Genomic DNA, 22,322 nt, shown 5'->3' on the forward strand with positions numbered 1-22,322 from the left:
CGCCTGCCTACAGTTCATTTAAAAACAGCCCAGAACTGTGCTGCGTCTTTGAATTACTCACTGTTTTATCTTCTTTGTTATCTCTAGATGTTGTCAGAAGGCACCTTATTCAGCCACGCACACCGAGGAAAACGAGGAAATTCGCGGTGAAAGGAAGCCTCCGGCTCACCCACAGACACGGAGCAGCCCTGATATCTAGCCAGAAGGGAGAAACATCAAGTCTCTGTGCATGTTTCTGCTAAATGATCATTTATCCAGTATCACTCAGAGGATAATTATTTGTCTCTCAGCAACAGGACCAAGAACATGAAATAATGTAAAGGTGCCTTAAATTGTCTTCATGAGCCTGGAGGAGAGAACTCCATTGCAACTGTTACCACACTTACAAAATACTGTTCCACCCGCCACACTGAAAAATGAATGATGCATATACATAGAAGAAATTATTGAATATACTGATAACAAAATTAATCAAGGGTTCTTTGTTACTTGAACTGCAATATTTGTATCACGTTTCACAAGTGCACTTAAAGATTTCTGAATAATTTGAACAAAGCTTTGTGATTGAAGATAGAATTAATATTTACTTTTGAACATTTACTCTCTATTAATATTATTGGATTGCTGTTTTTTGTAGAAGGTTTGTTCGCCAACACGATGTGCCATATTGTGACAGTCAACATAAAGACAATTTTCTGACTGGGAAATTTTGAATGGTGAGAAAAGACATAGTGCAATGATGCACAAATCTCCTTTATGCAAGTAAGACAATCAGTCATGATGATAAGGTTGTTTGCTTTTGAATGGTTTATTAAAAGATGAATCTGTGACATGTCCTGTTTTGCTGCTGTTTTCTTGTCGGGTGTCATCTAACGCACAACTTGAAACTGACAGCAGCAGGTACACCGGGGACCTTGGGTGGCATCTCAGGGGGGTTTAAAATACAACAAAGTGGGTTTCAATACAAAGTCCCTGTCAAGGGGCTGAAATCACGATATCGACACATGGAAGATCCCCCCTGGCGACAAAACCAGCTATTGAGGTGCTTAGCAGCTGAACCTGAGACCAAAAGAGAAACCACCAACACCACGCCTCTCAAAACCCAGGACAAGTTCCCACAGACACAAGGCTCCTGAGGGAGGTTGGCATTTTTGTAAAAATCAGCTAATATTTCCTCGAGGTCCGCTAGCTGTCGGTTCTGTGTGCGCGCGGAAGAAAAAAAATCAGTGTTTTCGGCTCAGCCCTGGCTCTGTGAATCGAAAAGCAAAAAGGTGGTGCGGACCGCACCACACAACACTGCGAGTGCAGTTTGTAAACATCACTTGCCGACACCTTAAGAGACGTACTAGCGAATAGCGCTACGACTCAGGGCTTTTGGGCCTAGTGGTTAGCGCGTCAGTCTCCCGTACCTGAGGCTCGGTCCGAGCAGCTTTCTAACCCTAACCCCCATACTGGCCCTTTAAAGCTGTGGCTGAAGAGGAAAGATCCTGGGTGACCACAGAGGAGCTAACCATGAGACACACACTGCATCAACTGAGGGTGTCTTGCGATAAAAGGCTGCAACACCTGATGGAGCACAACTGATGATGTGTCTACTTGTGGTGACTCACCTTACCCTAATCAGGGGCGAACCCTCCACTAAAGAGAACCAGGTTTAATGTTGCCCTAACCCCTGCCGGCCCAACCCACCTCACCGTCTTAATGTATGATGCATTGTAACGGTAGCTCCATCTGGTGGTCACCGCAAAAAAAAAAAAAAAAAAATACACTCTGGAAAGTAAAGTTCCTTCAGGGATTGTAACATCAAGTCCTAGTTAATGAATGTAAACAAGTCTTGCCAGAAAAAGAGTGGTTGACCATCGATACACATCTAGTCCGTCTCCTTGAAGCACAGAAAGGAGACGTTGAACGAAAAACTGGAAAAGACCGGAGACAACATTTACGAATAAGGGGCAGAGAGACTTGTGTCATAAAATCAAGCACCACATGACACGGAAAGAACCTTCAGCCCAGCCTAAGTCCAGGAGACAGTAGGAACTAGACAGACTTGTGAAGGAAAAGAGACGACTAAGAAAACTGTGGAGGACCCTTAGAACACAAGTAAGGGAATTGGAAAAGGAACTTAGGAACAGCTAATCAGACAATCAGAGGCATAAGCCAGTCCCAATTCCTTATGACATTGAACCTATTATGTAAATGTAACATATTCCATTTCTCTCCTCTCAACCCAACTGGTTAAGGCAAACGGCCGCCCACCCTGAGTCACTTCCTTCCCGTTACAAAAGAAACTGCATTGTGGGAACTGTTGCGTTTCTCTCTGTAATACTGTAAAGTGTTGACCTTACTTTCTGAAGTGCCTTGAGATGTATCCAGTTGTTGCATACCTACACCAACATCCATGCATTCTTCTATGGGAAATTTGTGAAAATGTTTCCTCTCTTGCAGTGTTAAAATATTCCAGATAATCATAACGGACTGTCCGGGCATTCCAAGGGTACTGGGGTTTTTTCCCCCTTGATGCATGGAAACTTTATCCTGTAATAAGGAGTCAAGACAAACAAACAAGAAAATATTAGCTGTAGTGTTCTGCAACTAAGAAGAGAAAAAAGTATATATATATATTTCTTGCTGCCAAGCAACAAGTGATCTAAATCACCTTAAGGTAGCGAAGGTCTTAAGATAACGAAAATGATTGATCGTATAAAGTTGTATAACATCCACATCTAAAAAGCTGATTTTTTTCCACCATGTTTTGATGTTGTTTTTTTTTTGTAAATATTAATAACGTTAGTGACCCAATGAGTGTAAGGTGCATAAAATAAATAGTATTTAAGTATAGCAGTACACGTGAATAAATTTAAAATGCGAAAGGAACGGGAACACATGAGTGAATTCAGTTTTATCACTTCATAGGTATTTATTAAATCTACCAAAAATAATTGTGGATGCAGAGATTAATTTGGCACAGTAGAAGCTTTATAAAAAGGGGGACAATACCTTTCTCTTTTTTTCATCTGTTCAGTAGTTTCAGGTAGAGGTCGTCCAAAACTCTCTGGAAGGAAGAGCGTGGCAAAAGCAGACACAACAGCCATAGTCCCCAGAGTAATATGAGGAAGGTACTTCATGTATTTATCTAAAAAAAAAAAAAGAAGGAAGAAAGAAGGGTGACATTAACACTGTGTCCTTTGTGGGCATTTACACTTTGTGTGTGTGCGTGCGTGGGTCTCAATTGAGGTGAAATCAGATACAAATGGCCCCAACATTTTAAACAAATGTTATTCATTTTGATACAACCCCAGTGTACTCACTCAACTTCAACAGAAATGGTGTAATGCAGGTTCCCACTCTCGAAATGGTCCCCACTGTCCCTGTCGCTGTGTTCCTGAGGAATGTTGGGTAAAGCTCTGCTGAGTACGCAAACATCATGGAGATACCACAGGTAAAAGCATATTTGCCCAATATCTCCAGTGCAAGAGCCAAATTTGGTAGATCTAAAAGATGAGATGACATCGTTTGTCGTTAATTACATAGAACTGTGAGTGTGTAACAAAAAACAAACAGACAAAGTGAGCCAAAGCAACTTACAGCTGAAGGCCAACACTAAAACATCAGACTTTTCAGAATTCAGTACGGTGCCTGATTGTATGTTGTTACAACATAAAAAAATCAGGCCTTAGTGACTCAGTGTCCCACCCAGATCTTGGTGTATTTTTTTATTTTTGTATGAGGGGGAAATTGTTTTTTCAGTTAAAACAGCCTTGTAATATTTGGTGTGAGTAAGACTGAGGTTCTTGCAGCTTTATAAGGAAAAAGCTGACTCGGTGGAAAAACACAATTTCCTCGACCTCCTGAGGAAGAGCAGCATCAGAATCACAACCCTCCTTCTCTGCTTGGTGTCGTAAGTATGACTTCAATCGCCATAAATTCAGATTTTCTTCATTTTTCACAGATTTAGCTCATCACTAATTACTGTGACTGAGACAGCTCAACTTATTAGTACTTATGAAAACACGTACGAACGAAAAACACATATGTACAGACATATGTGTTTTGAAAAAAACCCCCACTGCAACTGTTAAAGAAAACACAAAGTCAAATGTAGAAATATATTAATCCCGTCGACAAAACATTGCCGGCACATTGTAACACAATACATATACCGAAAACACAAGCAAATACAGAAAAGAAAAGATCTTTGCATTTGTGTCTGCGTCTGACATATTTCCTCCTCCAGTGCAGATGGTAACGCTGGAATTTCAAGCTTCAAATGTAACAAGAATGGTGAAATCTGTTGGTTTATAGCAGCCTCTCAACATTGGGCCTGAAATACTTTTTGTATTTGAGAGACTGCATTATATGTAGATGATAGTGTGAAATATGTTATTTTACAGTATAATAATTCAGAAATGCAAAAAATTGCAAAAGTCATGTAATTTAGGCGCTTTGTCCCCTGTGGGGCTAATACCTATGTCACATTAAATTAGCCCATTACTTTTATTACATGTGTATCAGTGGGACATTTTCTCGCCCGTGAATGTTTGAAGCCAGACATTATCAGTTCACGTGTCATTCTTCATTCGACACAAGCTCTGTTAGAACATGTTGAGACAGTGCACCTCACAGGAGTGAAACAAGCCGCTGTGCTTCGGTGTCATCTGTCTCTCCTAAGGTGACACCTAATTGTCAGGTTTCGCAAAATACATGATCAGGTAATGCATTTTCGTGATGATGATGATTTCATGCATGAATTAATGCTAAAGTCTTTCCATGTCAATTACTTTGAATGAAAATGAGGGCAGGGATGAAGAGGTGTGCCTGTGCATGCATTATTTCAACTCTTTTTTTTTGCTTACTTTGAGGCACAAGTTGAACGAGGAACAGTGGCGCTGCTGCGAGGAGCAAAACACCGATGACAGAGTGTCGTCGTGGAAAGTATAGCAGAGCTAGCCAGCTGGAGATGTTTCCAGGAACCTCTATGGCTGCTGAGATGAAACAGCTGATGTAGGGGTTCGCATGAAGTTGAGCTGTGCTGAAGGACAGGCCAAAGTATCCAGTGGTCACAGTGAACCTACAGCAGAGATGTGCGGAAATTAATAGCGTTCAATGAAAACAAAAACAAAGATGCATTTCTAAACAGATTTCTTTTCTGTATTTGCTTGTGTTTTCAGTATTTGCATTGTGTTACAATGTGCCGGCAATGTTTTGTCGACGGGATTAATACATTTCTACATTTGACTTTGTGTGTTCTTTAACAGGTGCAGTGGGATTTTTTTTCAAAACACATATGTCTGTACATATGTGTTTTTCGTTCGTACGTGTTTTCATAAGTACTAATAAGCTGAGCTGTCTCAGTCACTGTAATTAGTGATGTGCTAAATCTGTGAAAAATGAAGAAAACCTGAATTTATGGCAATTGAAGTCATACTTACGACACCAAGCAGAGAAGGAGGGTTGTGATTCTGATGCTGCTCTTCCTCAGGAGGTCGAGGAAATTGTGTTTTTCCACCGAGGCAGCTTTTTCCTTATAAAGCTGCAAGAACCTCAGTCTTACTCAAATATTACACGGCTGTTTTAACTGAAAAAACAATTTCCCCCTCATACAAAAATAAAAAAATACACCAAGATCTGGGTGGGACACTGAGTCACTAAGGCCTGATTTTTTTTATGTTGTAACAACATACAATCAGGCACCATGGCCTTCAGCTGTAAGTTGCTTTGGCTCACTTTGTCTGTTTGTTTTTTTGTTAGCTGTATTGATTAAAAAATGTATGGATGGATTTGCATGAAAATCTCATCAAAGACAGATCAAGACCATGGTAATAAGTGATTCAGTTTTGAGACAAAGGTGAATTTAAATGTATTGAAAATGAATATATGTTAATCTGTTTTAACACCATTTACAGGGAGGGTTGTGTTCATGTTCCTTTTCATACCAGTTTTTGCTTATGGCATGTTTTTTTCCAACTGGGTTTGAGGGCTTTGTAGCACCGGTGTTAGATGTTTGCATGGTTTAAACAGTTAAGTCAACTCACACTGTGATCTTCAAAGATGACGCTTGGAGCCTGACATTTGTTCCATTTAGCAGCTTTTCTCACTATGGCCTCTGCCTCCTCCACCCTTCCCTGACAGAGCAGCCACCGAGGAGACTCTGGGATGAACCTGCATCGTTATTCAACACAGACACACACACACACACACAGAGTTGCAGTCAGGATCAAAAAGACAAAGCAACAAAGACAGTGGAAACAAGTTAAAATATTTCTCTTGGGACACAGTGTAGTCAATAATGTAATAACATCTTAAAATGTTAAAACATAGAAGGGTAATAGTGCCCTGAGCAGAGAATAAGGTCACACTCCCCCTGGGCGTGTTGTAATATGAGCTCCTCTGTTCTTTGCTTTGAAAACCGGTTCAGGTGCAACTTCCTATTACTACATGTGTGTGTGCTTGTCGGTGCATGTGTAGCCCTTCCAGTGAAAGCTTTCCTTTAGTGACCAGCGAGTGCAACCTACCACCAGAGGGGGAGGTAGACCAGGCAAGGCAGAGATGAAGCCAACAGGAGAAATCTCCAGTCCCTTACAAAGTAAGCGAAGACGGGCAGTATCATATAGCCCACAGCAAAGCCTAAACATGTGCCTAAAGAGGAGTAAAGAACTCGCACGTTGCCAATTAAGATCTCAGCTCCTGCACACAGAGGGAAAGAAATACGATCATATAAATATCTTTCAATGTAGTTATTGGTACTACATTTAAAAAAACAATATGAAAAATAATGTGAGGTGAAAAATTAGTTGTTCATATTTACCCAGCACTAGAGCAGCTACAAAGTTGGCAATCTGCCCCAAACCATTGAAGAAAAGGAGGATGAGGAACATAATCCATGACACAGAGAAGACTTGAACGAACGTAAAAATCGCCTGAACTGCTATAGTTGCAAAAAGAACAGGTTTCCTTCCAAATCTGAAGAGAGAAGTAAAATAAACAAAATAAAAAACATTACTAAAACCCATATGCTGAATACGAAGGATAATTGTGTTTATTCTTTAAGGGGTTAGAGATCTGAACAGCAGATGTGTTCAACACAAATTAAATAATTCACTTCAAAATGATTAAATGTCAAACAAATATACTATACAGTGGTCTAAGACTAAATGTAGTGGTGGAGGATTCCCTCATATTCTTTAGTTTAGTCAAATTGGCAATTTCACGATGTAAAAAATATTCTGTTTCCAATTACAAGTATTGGAATCAAAAATTGAGCAAAAGTACATAAATATAATGCACCTATCATTTAGTATGTACAAGTAAAATCAACCATAATGCATAATCAACTCTATCATGGCATTAAATCAAAGTCCTGGAAGATGACATTTGTTTTTCATTTTGTGCAAACTAGATAATAATTGGCATGCATCATTTATTACACTGTTAAATGAAATTTTTTTGGAATTTCTTTCAAGGCTTCGAGAGCTTCATATCGAATATACTATATTACATGAATACATTGTAATTAATGCATCAAAATATGATCAGCAGTTTTTTTTTTTAACTCAACTATTACCAATCTTGTTCAAAGACCCTTCGTGCCCATGATCACTTCTCGTGGTATTTTTTTTTCTAATATTACCTGATTCAACCTCCTGTTAATGTTTTTTATGTTAATGTGCAGGACAAGTTACATCTTTACCACCATCATTATCATCAGCCAGAAAAACTGTAATCACTTGTATGTGTGTGTATGCAGGGCCATTCGTCAGAAGGAACACTAAAATACAGCTGTTCAATAAATGTTATGGTGTTTAAGTAAAATGGAAATACTCACAATGATACATAAATATTAAATAGTGCCTGACTTTCTATCAGTAGGTATCGTGTTTTATAGTGGCAACAAAAATGCAACAACACTACTTTAATGTAACATTAAAGAATATAACACCATGTTATGTAGCACTGTGGAGCCTCACAACGGAATCGGTCGGTTAAATGCCAGTACTCTGCATCAGGAATGGGCACAACAACATAGAAAAAGACATAATGGGCACCTCAAACTGTCTAAAAAAATCATACACACATTTTGAGCTCTTTCATAAACTGTGGAAACAGCACGACTTTAAAAGAGGGCTTGTAGAGTTCAGTGTATGTCACATGGAGCTGGTACTTTCAGTACCTGTCTGAGAGCTGTCCAGAGAAGAAGGATCCACACAGACTTCCCACGAAGAAAACTGAGGCGGTTAAAGGCTGCTTCCACTCGTCACCGCACACCAGGTCAAACTGGAAAATTCACGCATTCAACAGTTAAACAATGTAAAACGCAGAGAAGAAGGTATCCATGTTACTGTTATTGATTTAATGAATTCCATGTGTACTCTCCTTTCTTATATTGAACTTATTCAAATATTCTGTCTCCTCGGGTGTCCCCAGTCTAGCTTGATTATGTCCATCCATCCCATAAAATTACCAAAACCAACTATGGATTAGTCCATTTCTCATTTTTTGACACGCCTCTCTCAGCTCAAAGACACTATTGATACATTTCCATAACAAATATGTGGGGATTATCAAACTTGGCTTTAGCCACATCTGATGGTAGTCAGAGAATGGTATTAAAACAGGAATGTGGAAAGGATGTGGCTTGATTGTTGTGGGGGTCGTTTTTTTTTTTTTGTATGCTGCCATGTTTGCAATCCAAGAAGCATTTCTATCAGAACCAGATGTTAGTGTCATGTCTTCAATGTGAGAATACGCTTTTGTCTCGTGTGAATGTACAGAACTTCTTTTGTGTTGTCCAGCGTGCCGTGCAGGCCTTGTGCCTCGGAGGCAATAATGTGTGCCACATGTTTGACATGCGGAGTCACAAGGACACCGGGAAAGCCTTTCAAGTGCTTCCGAGCAAATGTGACAGAAATGTCTCGCGTCGGACTTACAAAGACATCAGAGGAACATTGGTACACATTTCACATTTAAAAGTTCAGTATGGACTGAACAAAGAGGAGAGAGAGTAGAGTTTCTGACACACTGGGGGAAATGCAAATAAAAAACAGACACGGAGACGGGGGGAGGGGATGAAGTGCACATGCAGAGACACCAACAGGACACAGCAAGAGGCAAATACACAAGCTAGTTCACACCCACCTCAGAGACGACAGTGGACTGGTAGACGTCCGTGCTGTAGCTCCATCCGTCCACACAGCCCTCCTGCTCCAGGTCAGTGAGGTTGACGTCCCGGCCAGGACTGTATCCCTGAGCAGAGAGATTTCTGACCACGTCCAGCCTGTACCTGGTGCATCTGCTCAGCTCCTCTTTCCCGTTCACCACCTCATAATCACAGTAATATAAACTTTATTAAGTTACGAGTAAGATTTTGTTTAAGTTATTATATCCGTGTATTGCATACGGCACCATACTGTGCACAGGAATGCGTTACCACTGTAATGAGGGCGTTGACAACTGTGTCCATAAATCACCGGTATCTCTCTACTCTATACCTTCACGTACAACCCTGAAATGGGGTGATATTACTAACAGCAGTCACAGGGCAAGAACAAAAAAAGGGTTAGAATAAGAATGATCATTCCGTGATAGCCTTTACTAAGAAGACATGGACGGAAGAAAAAAAAAATTGAGATGTACTTGCAAAAGCACAAGTCTTTTTTCTTTTCTTTATGTCTTCCATGTCCCTCCAGGGCTATGTACTCTTTGCAAACCTAAAACTGACACACACACAGTATTAGACTTAATTCCAAATAATAAATAATTGCTTCTGCTAAGCTCCTCTTTCCCGTTCACCACACACACACACACACACACACTGGATTTGCAGCTCACTTAACGCAGCTCTCTCTCACTTGCGACACAAACTCACCTGCACCGGGATGATGGACCTGCGCCATTCTTCGGTGAGGTTGACGCCGACGTCGGGAACCAGGCAGCGATGACTCGGCACGTCCGTCAGGAAGATGAGCGTGAAGGCACCGAATCCGTTGGGGACGATGGTGGAGCAGAGCAGGAAGAACACCACCTTCTGGAATCGCCCCCATTGTCCCAGGAAAGCCACGCTGGTGGCGTAGTCCTTCATTGTTCACGGCAGTGTCCTCCTCTGTCTCGCGGTTTTCTCCCTGCGAGGCTACCCTGGACGCAGCAGTGCCATGTGTGTTGTCCTCCTGTGAGGGAGGAGTTAACCCTTCTGTAAGATTGGAATGTGCCTCCACGCCCATATCATCCAGCTACCGCCCTGATGTACCCTCTGGTGTTTTGTATGTTTTAGAATGAAGGAAAACAACAAATACAGAAATCTGCGCTGCTGCTTAACCTGTCCTCCTTGACTAAACTGTGACGAGTTTTTAGTAAGGTCAATTTTTGTTCTTCGGGATGAGGATTAAAGCACACAGCACATCTTTGCCCTGGACACTGGATAGACTAACTGTCACAATTTCAGATCAACTATAAGCTGATTTGAATGTATTCAGTATGTATTAAAGTCTAGATGAATTTCATTTTACTGGGTTGGGTGTTCACATAAAACTTTTCAGATAAAAGTTAAGTTTCCTAAAGTTAGACATTTAATCAAACAAAACGAACTCAAGAGCTGGACGTAAAACATCAAAAAATTATTAGCTATCCATGCAGTTGTGGTGCACTTGGAACAACTAGGTCAAGTTATTTATAATTTAATCTTAATTTAATCAAACAAACTCGGACAACAGACAAAAATACAAGGATGGAAAACTAAAGTTGCACGATTCAGTGAAGTGATTTGATAATAACCATTTCCCCCCAAGATTAGTGCGAATGCGGGGAATGTCCAAAGTGAAACAGTTGGCGGATCTTGTTCTGTGGTTACTGGTTTTAACGGAAATGAGTGATGTTAGATTATCTGTCAGTTGTAACAGTAAAGCTTTTATATATAAATAACATGATGTGAATATTCTTGAATCTAGTGATGTCCGACCAACACTGTGATAGACAGAACTTGTCATTAGTTATAAACCTGAGGTCGCTGTGGTAAACGAGATTTAACAGTAAAGAATATCTCCATAATCCAACCTTAAATTCAATATAGGAAACCAATTTAGATTTTTAAATTCTGAGCCAGATTATGAATGAGGGTTTTGAATAAAAGTTTGCTATCGAGCCAGATTCCTACGTATGAAATCTAAGCTAACATTAAATGGATTAAACAAATAAGAAATAATTACTACAGCTAGATTAGAGACATAAAATACATCTTAATATTACAGTATAGCCACAAATACTAACCATTTGCCACTTTTGGGCGTCGCTAATAGCATAAACTTCACTTCTTTGTCCTTAAACTTTACCATTTTTATCCGTTTTTCACCTTCGTCCACTTCCTGTTTGCTAACGCACGAACTTTGTCAGTGCCGGTGCCGGGAAGTTACTTTCAAAATAAGAGCATGTTCAAACAAAACCGGAAATAATCGTTACGGTTTGACCCAGTTAAGATTAAAATCCGATTAAAATACATAAAAAGTGAAAGAATGACTTAAGAAAATAACTGTAATATGAATGTCATAAATTGGATTATTTACAGATATTACCACATAAGCTTTCGATGTTATTAGGTTTATATTTTGGGACAAATGCAAAAACACAATATAATTCAGTAGACACAAATCAAGTTACACCAGAGAAGCTATATAATGATCTTTCATTAAAAAGTGAATAGCCCCAATAACCCCCACACTGTATGCTCAGCAGGGCCGGTGTTAAACTCAGAACTGTATGCTTGTCGATTGAACGCGCACATGTGAAAGTGGCATCACATGTGAAAGTGGCATCACATGGGTGAAATGTTCCTCAAAATTACAGGGTGTATCAGAATTTTATTACATGGTTTGCTGCGGGTGCTTACTTCTTGTGCTCCAATCTCACATCATGATTTCCTTGATAGGTGATGTCATGTTATCAAATGTTTGAAGTAGACAGCAACAGGCATATTTCAGATTAACGATTTTTGAGGAAAAAAGAGAGAAACGGGATACTATTAAAGTAAATATGAGCCTCATTATGAATATGTGTTAATAACATTCATCGACTAATGTATCAAAGAATTACAGTTGACTTGATAAAAGCACCACAGGATGCGGGGTTTCTTTTTGAGTGATGGAGGGACAATTCATCCTGTTACAGAGAATAAAAGAGAGAAACAGCACTTTGTTATTTAGCGCTAAAGGGCAAAGTAAGGAGCCAAAATTAATTTATTCAACATATTCAACTTCATTATCACTATGACATGTAGCAATGTCAATATTAGCACATCCACTTACACTCAAATCTTAAAAAAAAAAAAATAGACAGTCTAACATTTCTTTTGCAAACATCTTCAATTATTTCATCATTCAATTATTCTTAGAAACATCTTGAATGGACTTTGTTTTGATCTTAGTTTCGTGGTAGTGGCTCCATTCCCCTAAACATCTCACCTTTCTCTTTTCTGCATCTGTTGTATAGTTTCAGGTAGAGGCCCTACAAAACTCTCTGGACGGAAGAGGATGGCTGCCACAGACGCAACTGACAGAATCCCTAGTATAATATAAGGCAGGAACCTGGAGTATACACCTGTAGGAGGGGGAAGGGTAAATCAACATGAATCCTGTCCTAGCATCTTGTCCGACATGTCTTATATATCACCTCCTCCGAGTAAATAACAAATAGGTAAAAACCACTTCATCAGTTTACTCACTCAGCTGAAACAAAAATGGTCCGCTGCCGCTGCCTACTCTGGAAATTGTGAAGCACACGCCCGCTGCTGTGTCCTTGATCGTTGTTGGGCAGAGCTGAGGGAGATTAATAACAGAAAAATAAGTTAATCTTAAAAAACAGAAGAGGAGGATTCATGCATTTTAGTCCAGAGAAGTCAACAAGGTGACAGTAAAGGGGCATAACACAATCTGCACAATGAAGAGCCCAAATGGCAGAGTAAGGTAATCCTAAGAAATCTATGGCTTCCTCCTCTGCTGTCAGTTTTTTAGTTTTTTTGTGGTACATTCCTTTAACCATCTGTGGACCATATGAGTCTATGCTTTGTGCGCTCACCGCCTATATGTACTGCTTCAGAACTCGTACGAGAGTTGCTCGTACCAGAGTTCACATTACACCAATCTTAAAGTCTCTGCTCTGGCTGCCTGTATGCTTCAAAATTGGTTTAAAAACCATTTTTATTGGTCTGTAAAACCCTCAGTGGACTCTGTCCTACCTATTTGTCAGATTTGCTTTTCCTCATATAACCCTCTAGAACTCTCAGATCTTCTGGTTGTGGCCTTTTAATTAAACCCCAAGTCAGAAAAAAAAACCCACAGTGAGGCAACTTTGAATTGCTATGGTTCACATCTGTGGCACAAGCCTCCCGGAAGACATGAGGGGCAGCAGAGGTTGAGGATTCATTCCCTTTATGTATTTATCTTTTTATTTACAATTTAACGTTTCCTCAGTTCTTTTTAATATTGTTTTGCTTAGTGGGTGGATGGGTCTAATTAATTGATTGATTGAAGTGAAAGTAAAGAGAAGACAAACATATAAAGATGAGAGCTAATGGCTTGAATAAAACCTGCTACAGCTGCCTCCTGCTCCCTTTTTAGATTTTTTCACTTTACCCCATTACCCCCATGGATCTATCAAGTATTTCTGATTCTGATCTGTGAGGCCTTTGGGAGTTGACTTACATAACAGTTGAGTTTGCAACATTTAACGCCGCAGTCCTCCTCAAGTGTGATTAAAAATGTATTTCCTCTTTTTTCACAAAGCTGCTGAGAGAAACCTCTACTAATAACCTGACATTAGAGAAGGGGCGGGGGGCGGCCCCATTACTATGGATGTCCACAGTCACTGGTATCAGATGACTGATCAGAGATAGATAAGTAGATAAAAACACAAAGACAGGCAACCCAGCATCTTTCTTACTTTGAGCACTGAGTTCTGATGAGTTCAGGGACAGGGCGAAATAGCCAGTTGAGAGAGAACACCTATAGGCAAGGTAAAGATACAGATGAGAGTTGTTAAGGATGAGTAGTGATTAACACTGACACTTAATTAGAACTTCCAAGTCTGCATTTGGGTCCGCTTCCATTTCTGAGTGATACAACTGAGTGTACTAGATTAAAATAAGAATCAACTTAATCTTTAAAAAAGAAGAATTTATGAAAATTATAGCAACATCCCCTTGCATACTGCTATAGTCTTTATGATCCATTTAAAAAGCAAAAAATAAGTCATATGACCTCTTTGGATTTTGTATTTTGGATTTGGACCTTTGCCCCAAAATACCCTGTCTCTATACTTTTTCTATAGGGTGTATTTTAGGGCGGTTGTGCTGCACACCATGGTATTAAAGAAAACAATGTGCAACCAATTTTGTTGCGACAGAGAGGCGTCTGACAATTTCCCTCGTGCTGAAAGCCTGCCACATTAAGAAATGTATTTACCCAGTCTGGCGTAAAGGATTTTGACTCAACACATTTTGAGAGGAACAGGACTTTGAGCCGGGAATTATTACCCAGCAACAATTACTGACGTTATAAATCCTGTGCACAACCCTCCGATGAAGAGTGGATGCTCATTTAGGAGCAGATTACTGCATATGGTTAAGAAATGAGATGTTCAACAAGCAATTGTAGGTTTAACATTCATCTGCCTTCATGCTTTTGGCTATGTACATAACGTACTTAATCCTCTCTTATACAGTACTGTGTGCAAAAAAAAGTTCTCAGACTCACCCCACGAAGCAGACGATGACTGTGGTGGCTCTGATGCTACCGGTTCTTATCAGGTCAAAGACAGTGTGGTGTTTTTCATTCTTAAACGGCAACTTGTTCTCATCAGCCTGCGAGATACAAAACGTTACTCTCAACCTGACGGCTTTTGTTTTAGTCAAATTTGACTGAAGTCCGTTCATTGTAGCGAGGCTGTACTGTAAATAAAATATCTCAGAAGAAGGAGGCTCCTCCAAATACAGTTACTTCTTCTTTTTGTTTTAACAAGATGGCGCTGGCCAAAATGCTACGCTTGAAACCAAACCAATGGGCGTTGCGATGGGCTGCCTATTGAGAAAAACATTTTTCTATTAATAAGATACTTGTCTGCAAACGACGGTTTTGTTTTTGTCTTCAGTCAGCTTGTGTTTTTAAAAATTCTGACTGGTAAAGTGAGTGTAACGTGAAACCATGAAGAAATATGTTTAGAAATGAAGCCAAAGAGGGACTGAAGGAAGGAACGAGGAAGAGTCCACTGACTGAAAATATTTGTAACGCCCAATATTTGTTATGTTAACTGTAATGTTGAGAATACGTTTGCTCTTTAACACACTGATATAGACTAAATTAGTAAGTAGCAGTACTGTTAATGTGGTCTTTCAAAAGAGTACTGTTGTTGTAGTATAGATCATCAAATAACAAAACTACTGCTTGAGCTACAACTCCTATTACTACCACAAACATTTAGCACCACAATTTCAAAATACCTTCGTCGTATGTGCTCTCTGCAAAGTCCCGCTCCTCTTTCTGCTCCTGTACTGCTTCGTGTGCACCCTTGACATTTTGAGCTCTGCCTTTCAACTAGCTGGAGGTAAAAGCCAGTCATCTAACTGTTCGCTTTAGTTAGCTCTTCTGCAATGCACTGTATTGTCAGTCCTCCTGTCTGTCTCCCTGTATATGTCTTGCCCTTCCAGGTAAGGTAGCAGGGGATATCTTCCAGGAAAATGCCATCCTGTCTAACCCAGTGGCAGGGCTTGTGGTGGGGATACTGGTGACAGTGCTGGTCCAGAGCTCCTCCAGCTCTACGTCCATCATAGTCAGCCTTGTCTCTTCGGGTTGTGAGTCAAAACCCCGGCCAATTGAGTACCGCATGCAGTAGCTCTGATCAACAAATGATCTACATTTTTACAGACTTTGTCTAATTATGTCTTTCTTCGTAGTGCTCAATGTTCAGTCAGCCATTCCAATCATCATGGGCTCCAACATTGGAACATCAGTCACCAATACCATTGTTGTTCTAATGCAGGCAGTGGAGAGAGAGGAGTTTGAAAGGTACAGTGCAGTACAGCTCTGTGTGTGTGTGTGTGTGTGTGTGTGTGTGTGTGTGTGTCGGCAGAATAAAAACAAGCAACAGACAAACCATAAGTTACTTGAGTTACTTAAAAAGAACAATAGCAATGGGGACAGATTCGTTTATATCTGCAGCCAAATGAAAGCGACTTGAACTCCTTAAAACAGGAGGTGACTATAAAATAATCCAGTGTTGACTCGGGCCTTCCTTCTTGTTCACATTATTTAAATTAATGAGGGAATGTACTGTGTGAATTCTTGAGACGCTGCCAAAAAGAAAAGAAAAAACCCTACCTAACTTGCCCCTGGCCATGACACGAAGACATCTTTCGAACTTGTTGTACTGAAACGCAGTCAACTCGGATGAGTCGTTCCCACCTCCGACTTCAGAGGTGAACGAAGAGCAACATTTGACCTTTGACCGCCAAATTCAAATGAATTAATCCCTGTGTCCAGGGTCATCAGAGGTGACAGGATCATCAAATTATCATTGAACTTAATTATATGACGCCTCACATAGAGGCCCGCAGCACACGGTAGTGTTCTCCACAATTGTGGCTGCACTTTAGACTTGTTTCTGCAGTTCCCTGTACTGATTTACTTGTAGAAATATAATTATTGGTATTTGCAAATGAGAAAAAAATGTAACTGTTTTTCTCCCAGGGCCTTTGCTGGAGCTAACGTCCATGACTGTTTTTCACTGGTTGTCAGTTTTGGTGCTTCTCCCTCTTGAAGCTGTGATTGGCCTCCTGAGACATTTGTCACAGGCCTTAGTCGACTAGTTTTATAGTTTTTATGGTATGGGGAAACTATCTTGGTCCAAACTTATGAGTTGGCTACCATCAACGAATAGCTCTTTTACAAAGAGCTGTCAGCTTTAAAGGCACACCCATGCAAGGTGACTATCTAATATGCCTGACACGTAGTCGCGCCGTCTTACTCCAAAGTATTGAAAGATTGAAAACAGGTTTCTCTTCATCTTCCTCTCTATGGTGCTGAAACTATTTACCACAGTCTGTCTTTATGACTCTCTCATTCCTCGCCTATGCCTCTCTTTTTCCTTCAATGTAAATGACTGTCAGTTAACTTGACGCATGTTTGTCCTCTTGGTCAGAGCAAAACATAAGACAGACAAGCAGCTTTGGAGCTAAGAACATTGGCAAAATGCCCCTTTATACACACCTCCCAACAAAGAATAGCTCCTTCACACAGGAGGTGAATCTCTCTGCAGACAAATGAACGCAGTAGTATGTACGTAGTAGTACGTTGTCGCGTTCCAATGTGTAATTACTGTTGACATATTTGTCTGACAAAAAGATATGTCGGTTACACCAAATGCTACCTACGCAAATAAACATGCATGTCCCACTATCTATAACGCAGTGTTGCTCAACCCTGTGTATCGTATGTGCACGTTTACTAAATGTTGCATTTTGCAACTGTCCTATATACAGTACGCTCTCTTTGCCTCAGTCTGCACTCTGCCTATTTATCATTGCTGACAGGACGACAACGCACCCTGGGGAACACACAACGGTTCAGAGCACACTCAGAGATGTGTGTAATTTGATCATTTTTAGTATTTCTATGATTTGGATGTCCACAGATTTCAATCGCTCCTCTCTTCTGACACAAGTCCCTCTATTTCAATGACAAACTTGCGCATCAATCATCAACATGTGCACTGCGAGTGAAACCTAATAGGTCTGAAGAGCTGTCAATTCTTCCCAGAGAGCGGCGGACTCTCTCTCCTTCTCCTACAATACTTAGTGATGCAGTGGTACGAATAAATGAATCAAAAAAAAACATAAAATCAAAATATAATTCGGTTCTTACTTTAGATTTTTGCCACAGCAGAACAAACAGTGATTTCCAATTGTATTTTTCAAGTAATATTTCCATTCAAAAGTATTACTTGTTACTGCAGATAACAGTGGGGTGCACAGACAATCATTTGGTAAAAATTCTGAGCATAAAACATTATTTTGATGATTTATTTTTTAACACCTAATAAAAATATGAGAAGTATGAGAGAGGAGAATATTTAATCCAGCTGCTTGTTAAAGCCTTATACTCAGGTGTTGTAATATAAGACCAAATTATTAGTGGCTATTGTCATATCAGTACGCCAGAAACACATTCATTTGGGTTGAGCTATGAATACGAATAGGTTGTTCCATACTGATTTATATGAACACATGGAACCCTTAAAGGATTCAAGTGGCTGCCTGTCTGCTTTTTTTAAAAAAAAATGTTGAATGCAAACGAACTGGAGAGTTGTGTCGAGAGAAATAACAGCTTTTTCTACCTGTGTTAAGTTTCACATGAGGTGCTGAGGCTGTTGCAGCGACAGAGACATAAAAAGCTGTGGTTTTTAACTGTCACTCTCACACAGTTTCATTTTACACGGTCAAAGTTTTGCCTGTGAGAAATTTGAGTGATGCACATGTGGTGGAGAAACGGGGCTACGTGGAGACCACCACGGCTTTTGAAACACCCCAGCTAGTATACCATACAGTGCAGTGAGATGAATGCAAGTGTCCTTTCAGTCACGTGTCCTTTGCAGACAGGCAACACTTCTCATCTTCAGGTAGGTTTAAAATTTGCTCACGCCACAATTTAACGAATTACATAACATTTTAAGGCTCTATGCATGGATGCCGAATCCATTTTATTTATAAATCTTCAAGTAGTATTGATCTAAAACACTGGTACCATGTGCACGAGAGAAATCGAAGTGGATCTGGAAGTGGAACCCGCTTTAATACATTCTAATAACTGCTGGGTTATGCAATTTTTAGTGTGTATAATAAATATTAAGTTAAAAAGAAAAAAATTCTTAACCTAATGTTTGTGTTTCAGCAGACAAACAATGATTTCCATCTGTATTATCATCACCACTCTGGCAACAACGGCTCTGGGAAAAGGTACGCTTCAGTATTAAAGTATGTTTCTGCAGCGAATAATTCACTTTTAGAAAAAAAATCAAACTAGATTTCGTGCTAATTTGCTCTAAAAGTTTTCGCAGGAGTTTTTCATCATAATATATATCAAGATAAAGATGACAAAATATATCATAATAAAATGTTAAAATGAGAGGGTATTTTTTCTTTTCTCTAATGAGATGCTGTACACACAAATAATACTGTATGTTCTTTTTATTTGACATTATGCAATTTCCTTTTCTTTGTGTTTTAGGGGCTGTTGAATGTCATTTCTCTGAACCTACTGGAGGTCGGCGGTGTTTTGGAGAAGAGGGGCAGCCGCTGCTTTTTCATCTGAAAAACTCGGCAGATACAGATATTAGGTTGATTAAAGACAGTAAACATCTGATTTTAAGAGCAATCAATAATCAGATTGTGAAGCTGAATGACGAATATGTGAATCAACCTGAACTCTTCACCGGAGGGACAATCAACCAAAGAGACACTCTGGAGATTACCTCGTGCAAGAATTTCGAGCTGATGGTGCTTTACTGAGAAAAGTTAATATTCACCTAGAAATACAAGGTATGTTAATACTAATGATGATGTTTTTATAAAAACAAAAATCCTTTTAAATAAATATATGAAGATTTCTTACATTTGACAAAACATATAAGTTTATTATTGTTTCAGGAGCATTCATATACACAGATGATATGAGATTACATGAGATTACAAAACCTAATTACATGGATACCCCTCAAACATAGTTATTGTTAAACTGAATAGTTTTTGGCTTCATTGTATTAGAATTGAGTACATATTTCATGGTTTCATAAATTACAGAGTCGACAGTGTTACTTTCCGTTAAATCATGTATTTATTGTCTGTCCTCCAGCTCCAGTGTCGAAGCCGGCTGTGTCTCAGACGTGTTTGTCACCTGATCAGATGGAGGTCAGCTGGTCCTCTGAAGGAGATGGAGTACAGTTTATTTTGACTTTAGATACTCTGTCACTGAGTTGGATCAGAGCTGAAGGACACAACCCGGATGTTTCAAAATGAATCGTCAGCCTACCTGGTCCGATGACGGGAGACTTGACCTGTAATGTTCGAAACAATGTCAGCAGCCACGAAACAGTTATTAAGCTGAAAAGATGCAAAGGTACAGTTTTCAAAGCACAGTTGTTCTAAGTTCTAATTGCAGTTTGGAAATTACAGTCTGGAATCTCAAATTAACTTCTGTCTTACCATGATTTGGTTTGGAATACTTTTTCAAATTACATTGGATGTGGAATATCTGATGGAAGACAAAAGAATGGACATCATGATCATATTTTTCTGTTTCCTAGATTCGTTTCCTTCCTCCCTTATGGTGACTGTGGCTGCGACAGCTGGTGGTGTCACAGTCCTTCTCCTTGTGGCCTTGTGTCTTGGCAAAATAAATCATCATAACAGATCAAGACCCATGACTGTAAATGATGGTAAGTGAAAGATGTTGTCTCCATCCGTCTCAATAACGGACCGATCATCTGACTTAAGTTAGGTTACGGTTACATCCTACATTTCAATTTGCTAATAATAAAATAAAATAATTGTGTTGCTCGGAAAAGGTTGAAAAGAAGACACTTCCACACACATTGCATATTTCACATCTGTTTTAATTTTTTTCCCCAGCTAACTCTAAAATCGAAATAATATACACTGATGTTGTGGTGATGGCAAATATAAGGACTTCCTCACTCACGTCACAAAGCAAGTGATTGTTAAGTCCCTGCTTAACCCCTTTACTCGTTTTTTTTTATTTCTTAAAATCACTTTTAAAATTGTGGAATTGCTTTAATGTATTCATGCTTTTGCTTAAAAAATATTATTTTATTTGCTATAATTTGCCATTTAATTGCGCATCATTTTAGTTTTTTTTATATATCTCAATTTTTCCTGTCTTTTTCACTTGTTTTTTGTTTGAAACATTAAGGGCAAAGACTGCTACAAAAAAAAATGTATTTCAAAAAAAGGGGTGAATCTATGAACAATCCTTTAGACGAATTGAAAGCATGTCATACAATTTACAGTTTCAAAGAATTGTTTAAAAATAGAGTAATAGATAAATATAAGACACATGACAACTGATCATTTGATAAGTGATAAATTAAATCTTGTGATATTGGGTCTGACTTTAAACACTTGTGTTAGAGAGGAAAGTAATGTGCAGTCATGTGTATCATGTGAATGGTTATTATTTGGACTGTGAAATTTGAAAGAATGGATGAGATAGAGTTTCATATGTGATGACGGTATCATTTATAAATCGGCTTCAGCCTTCACCTTTTTGATCGATGCATTATTTGTTGTTGGTGTTTTGTCATTATTAGTGAGTTTGTGTAAAATTGTAATCTCTGGATTTATTACTTAAATTGATGTCGATTAATTTTCAGTTGAGCGATTTAAACGTCACTTGACACAAATTGTATAGAAAAAAAACATATCGATAGGTTTTATTTTCATACAAAGATTTCCATGTAACTTGTAAGTATCTTTTACTTTGCATTTATTGACTGCTCAATAGTTCATCAATAAAAAGCGTAACTTGTGGGGGACATCTAGAGGATACTCACTGTTATTTCAGTTACTAACAGAAAGAAGCTGCAAGCAATGAGTGGTGATCCTTTCTTTACCACAAGATGGAGCTACAAATACTCTCCTGAAATTACTGTAAACGAAGGTCAGAAAACAATACACATTTGATTTGTCATTTGCTTTTCATTTTAGTATGGCTGTTTACTTTAAATACTGGATTGAAGCAATGACACATCCTCCTTATCAAATTCAGTTAAACGGCTGTTGCTGCCAAAATAGATTTGTGTAAGTGTTAAATTACTTAAATTAAATCACAATAAGGTGGATTAACTGTGACTAAAACAACACACATCAGCTGAGCAACGTGTGTGAATGAATGAAATAAAAGACAGACTTTTATATTAAACAGCATTACTACAGAGCTTTAAGTTTGAGTTGCAGGTGATGAAGTGATCATCATCAACCACAGGACAGAGACAAAGGTTATCAGAGGTGACCAGGTAATGCCCACGATAGAGAATCCCACTTATCAATGTCAACTTCTTGTTCATTTTAACATGGTTGTTTAGAGCTTTAGAAACACAGATGATGCAGATTAGTGTTCCTGCCCATAACTTTCAAATCCCTTTAGGCTCCAACAAATCGCAGACCTGCATGTTTGTCTAGGATACTCGCAGTGGATCATGGGGCACCTGAGGAATGTTTTAAAGGGCGCCTACCTTCAACCACCACAGGGTGGCGACAACATGCCACAAAACACTGC

The 22,322-nt window shown here is 39.2% G+C and overlaps 3 protein-coding genes and 1 long non-coding RNA gene across 9 annotated transcripts in view; 3 read left to right on the forward strand and 1 right to left on the reverse strand.

Annotated features, from left to right (window-relative positions):
* slc22a21 (solute carrier family 22 member 21) overlaps window positions 1-832 on the forward strand; it is an 8,854-nt gene extending 8,022 nt beyond the window's left edge. The window contains exon 10 of the mRNA XM_035626067.2: window positions 88-832. Within this exon, the coding sequence (XP_035481960.2) occupies window positions 88-199 (112 nt within the window). The 3' untranslated portion in view covers window positions 200-832. The remainder of the gene's footprint in view (window positions 1-87) is intronic.
* Window positions 785-11,426, reverse strand: LOC118301031 (solute carrier family 22 member 4). Of its 6 annotated transcripts, none has more exons than XM_035626072.2 (12): window positions 11,319-11,426; window positions 9,863-10,160; window positions 9,133-9,315; window positions 8,168-8,271; window positions 6,806-6,960; window positions 6,513-6,684; window positions 6,033-6,159; window positions 5,430-5,530; window positions 4,854-5,068; window positions 3,309-3,491; window positions 2,998-3,133; window positions 785-2,535 (listed from the first exon to the last, which is right to left on the reverse strand). In XM_035626072.2, the coding sequence occupies exons 2-12, from the start codon at window positions 10,073-10,075 to the stop codon at window positions 2,466-2,468; spliced, it is 1,659 nt and encodes a 552-aa protein (XP_035481965.2). In that variant the 5' UTR covers window positions 10,076-10,160; window positions 11,319-11,426; the 3' UTR covers window positions 785-2,465. The 6 variants fall into 6 exon arrangements, with proteins under 6 accessions (XP_035481965.2, XP_035481964.2, XP_035481966.2 ...); XM_035626071.2 differs by having other exon boundaries at window positions 11,257-11,411; XM_035626073.2 differs by lacking the exon at window positions 5,430-5,530 and having other exon boundaries at window positions 3,309-3,382; window positions 11,257-11,411.
* Window positions 11,427-15,189: 3,763 nt separating this feature from the next.
* On the forward strand, window positions 15,190-16,840 carry LOC118301614 (sodium-dependent phosphate transport protein 2A-like). Its single transcript, XM_035627237.1, is given in 6 exon segments — window positions 15,190-15,259; window positions 15,502-15,579; window positions 15,683-15,826; window positions 15,929-16,040; window positions 16,722-16,752; window positions 16,754-16,840. Coding segments are annotated over 6 exon segments (522 nt in total).
* Window positions 16,841-18,464: 1,624 nt separating this feature from the next.
* Window positions 18,465-21,585, forward strand: LOC118301563. Its single transcript, XR_004790334.2, has 6 exons — window positions 18,465-18,648; window positions 18,924-18,985; window positions 19,257-19,567; window positions 19,881-20,144; window positions 20,332-20,463; window positions 20,657-21,585. It is a non-coding gene; the product is annotated as an uncharacterized LOC118301563 (long non-coding RNA).
* The last annotated feature ends 737 nt before the right edge of the window (window positions 21,586-22,322 follow it).

The sequence above is a fragment of the Scophthalmus maximus genome, chromosome 2 (assembly GCF_022379125.1).
Source record: "Scophthalmus maximus strain ysfricsl-2021 chromosome 2, ASM2237912v1, whole genome shotgun sequence".
Classification (NCBI taxonomy): Eukaryota; Metazoa; Chordata; class Actinopteri; order Pleuronectiformes; family Scophthalmidae; genus Scophthalmus; species Scophthalmus maximus.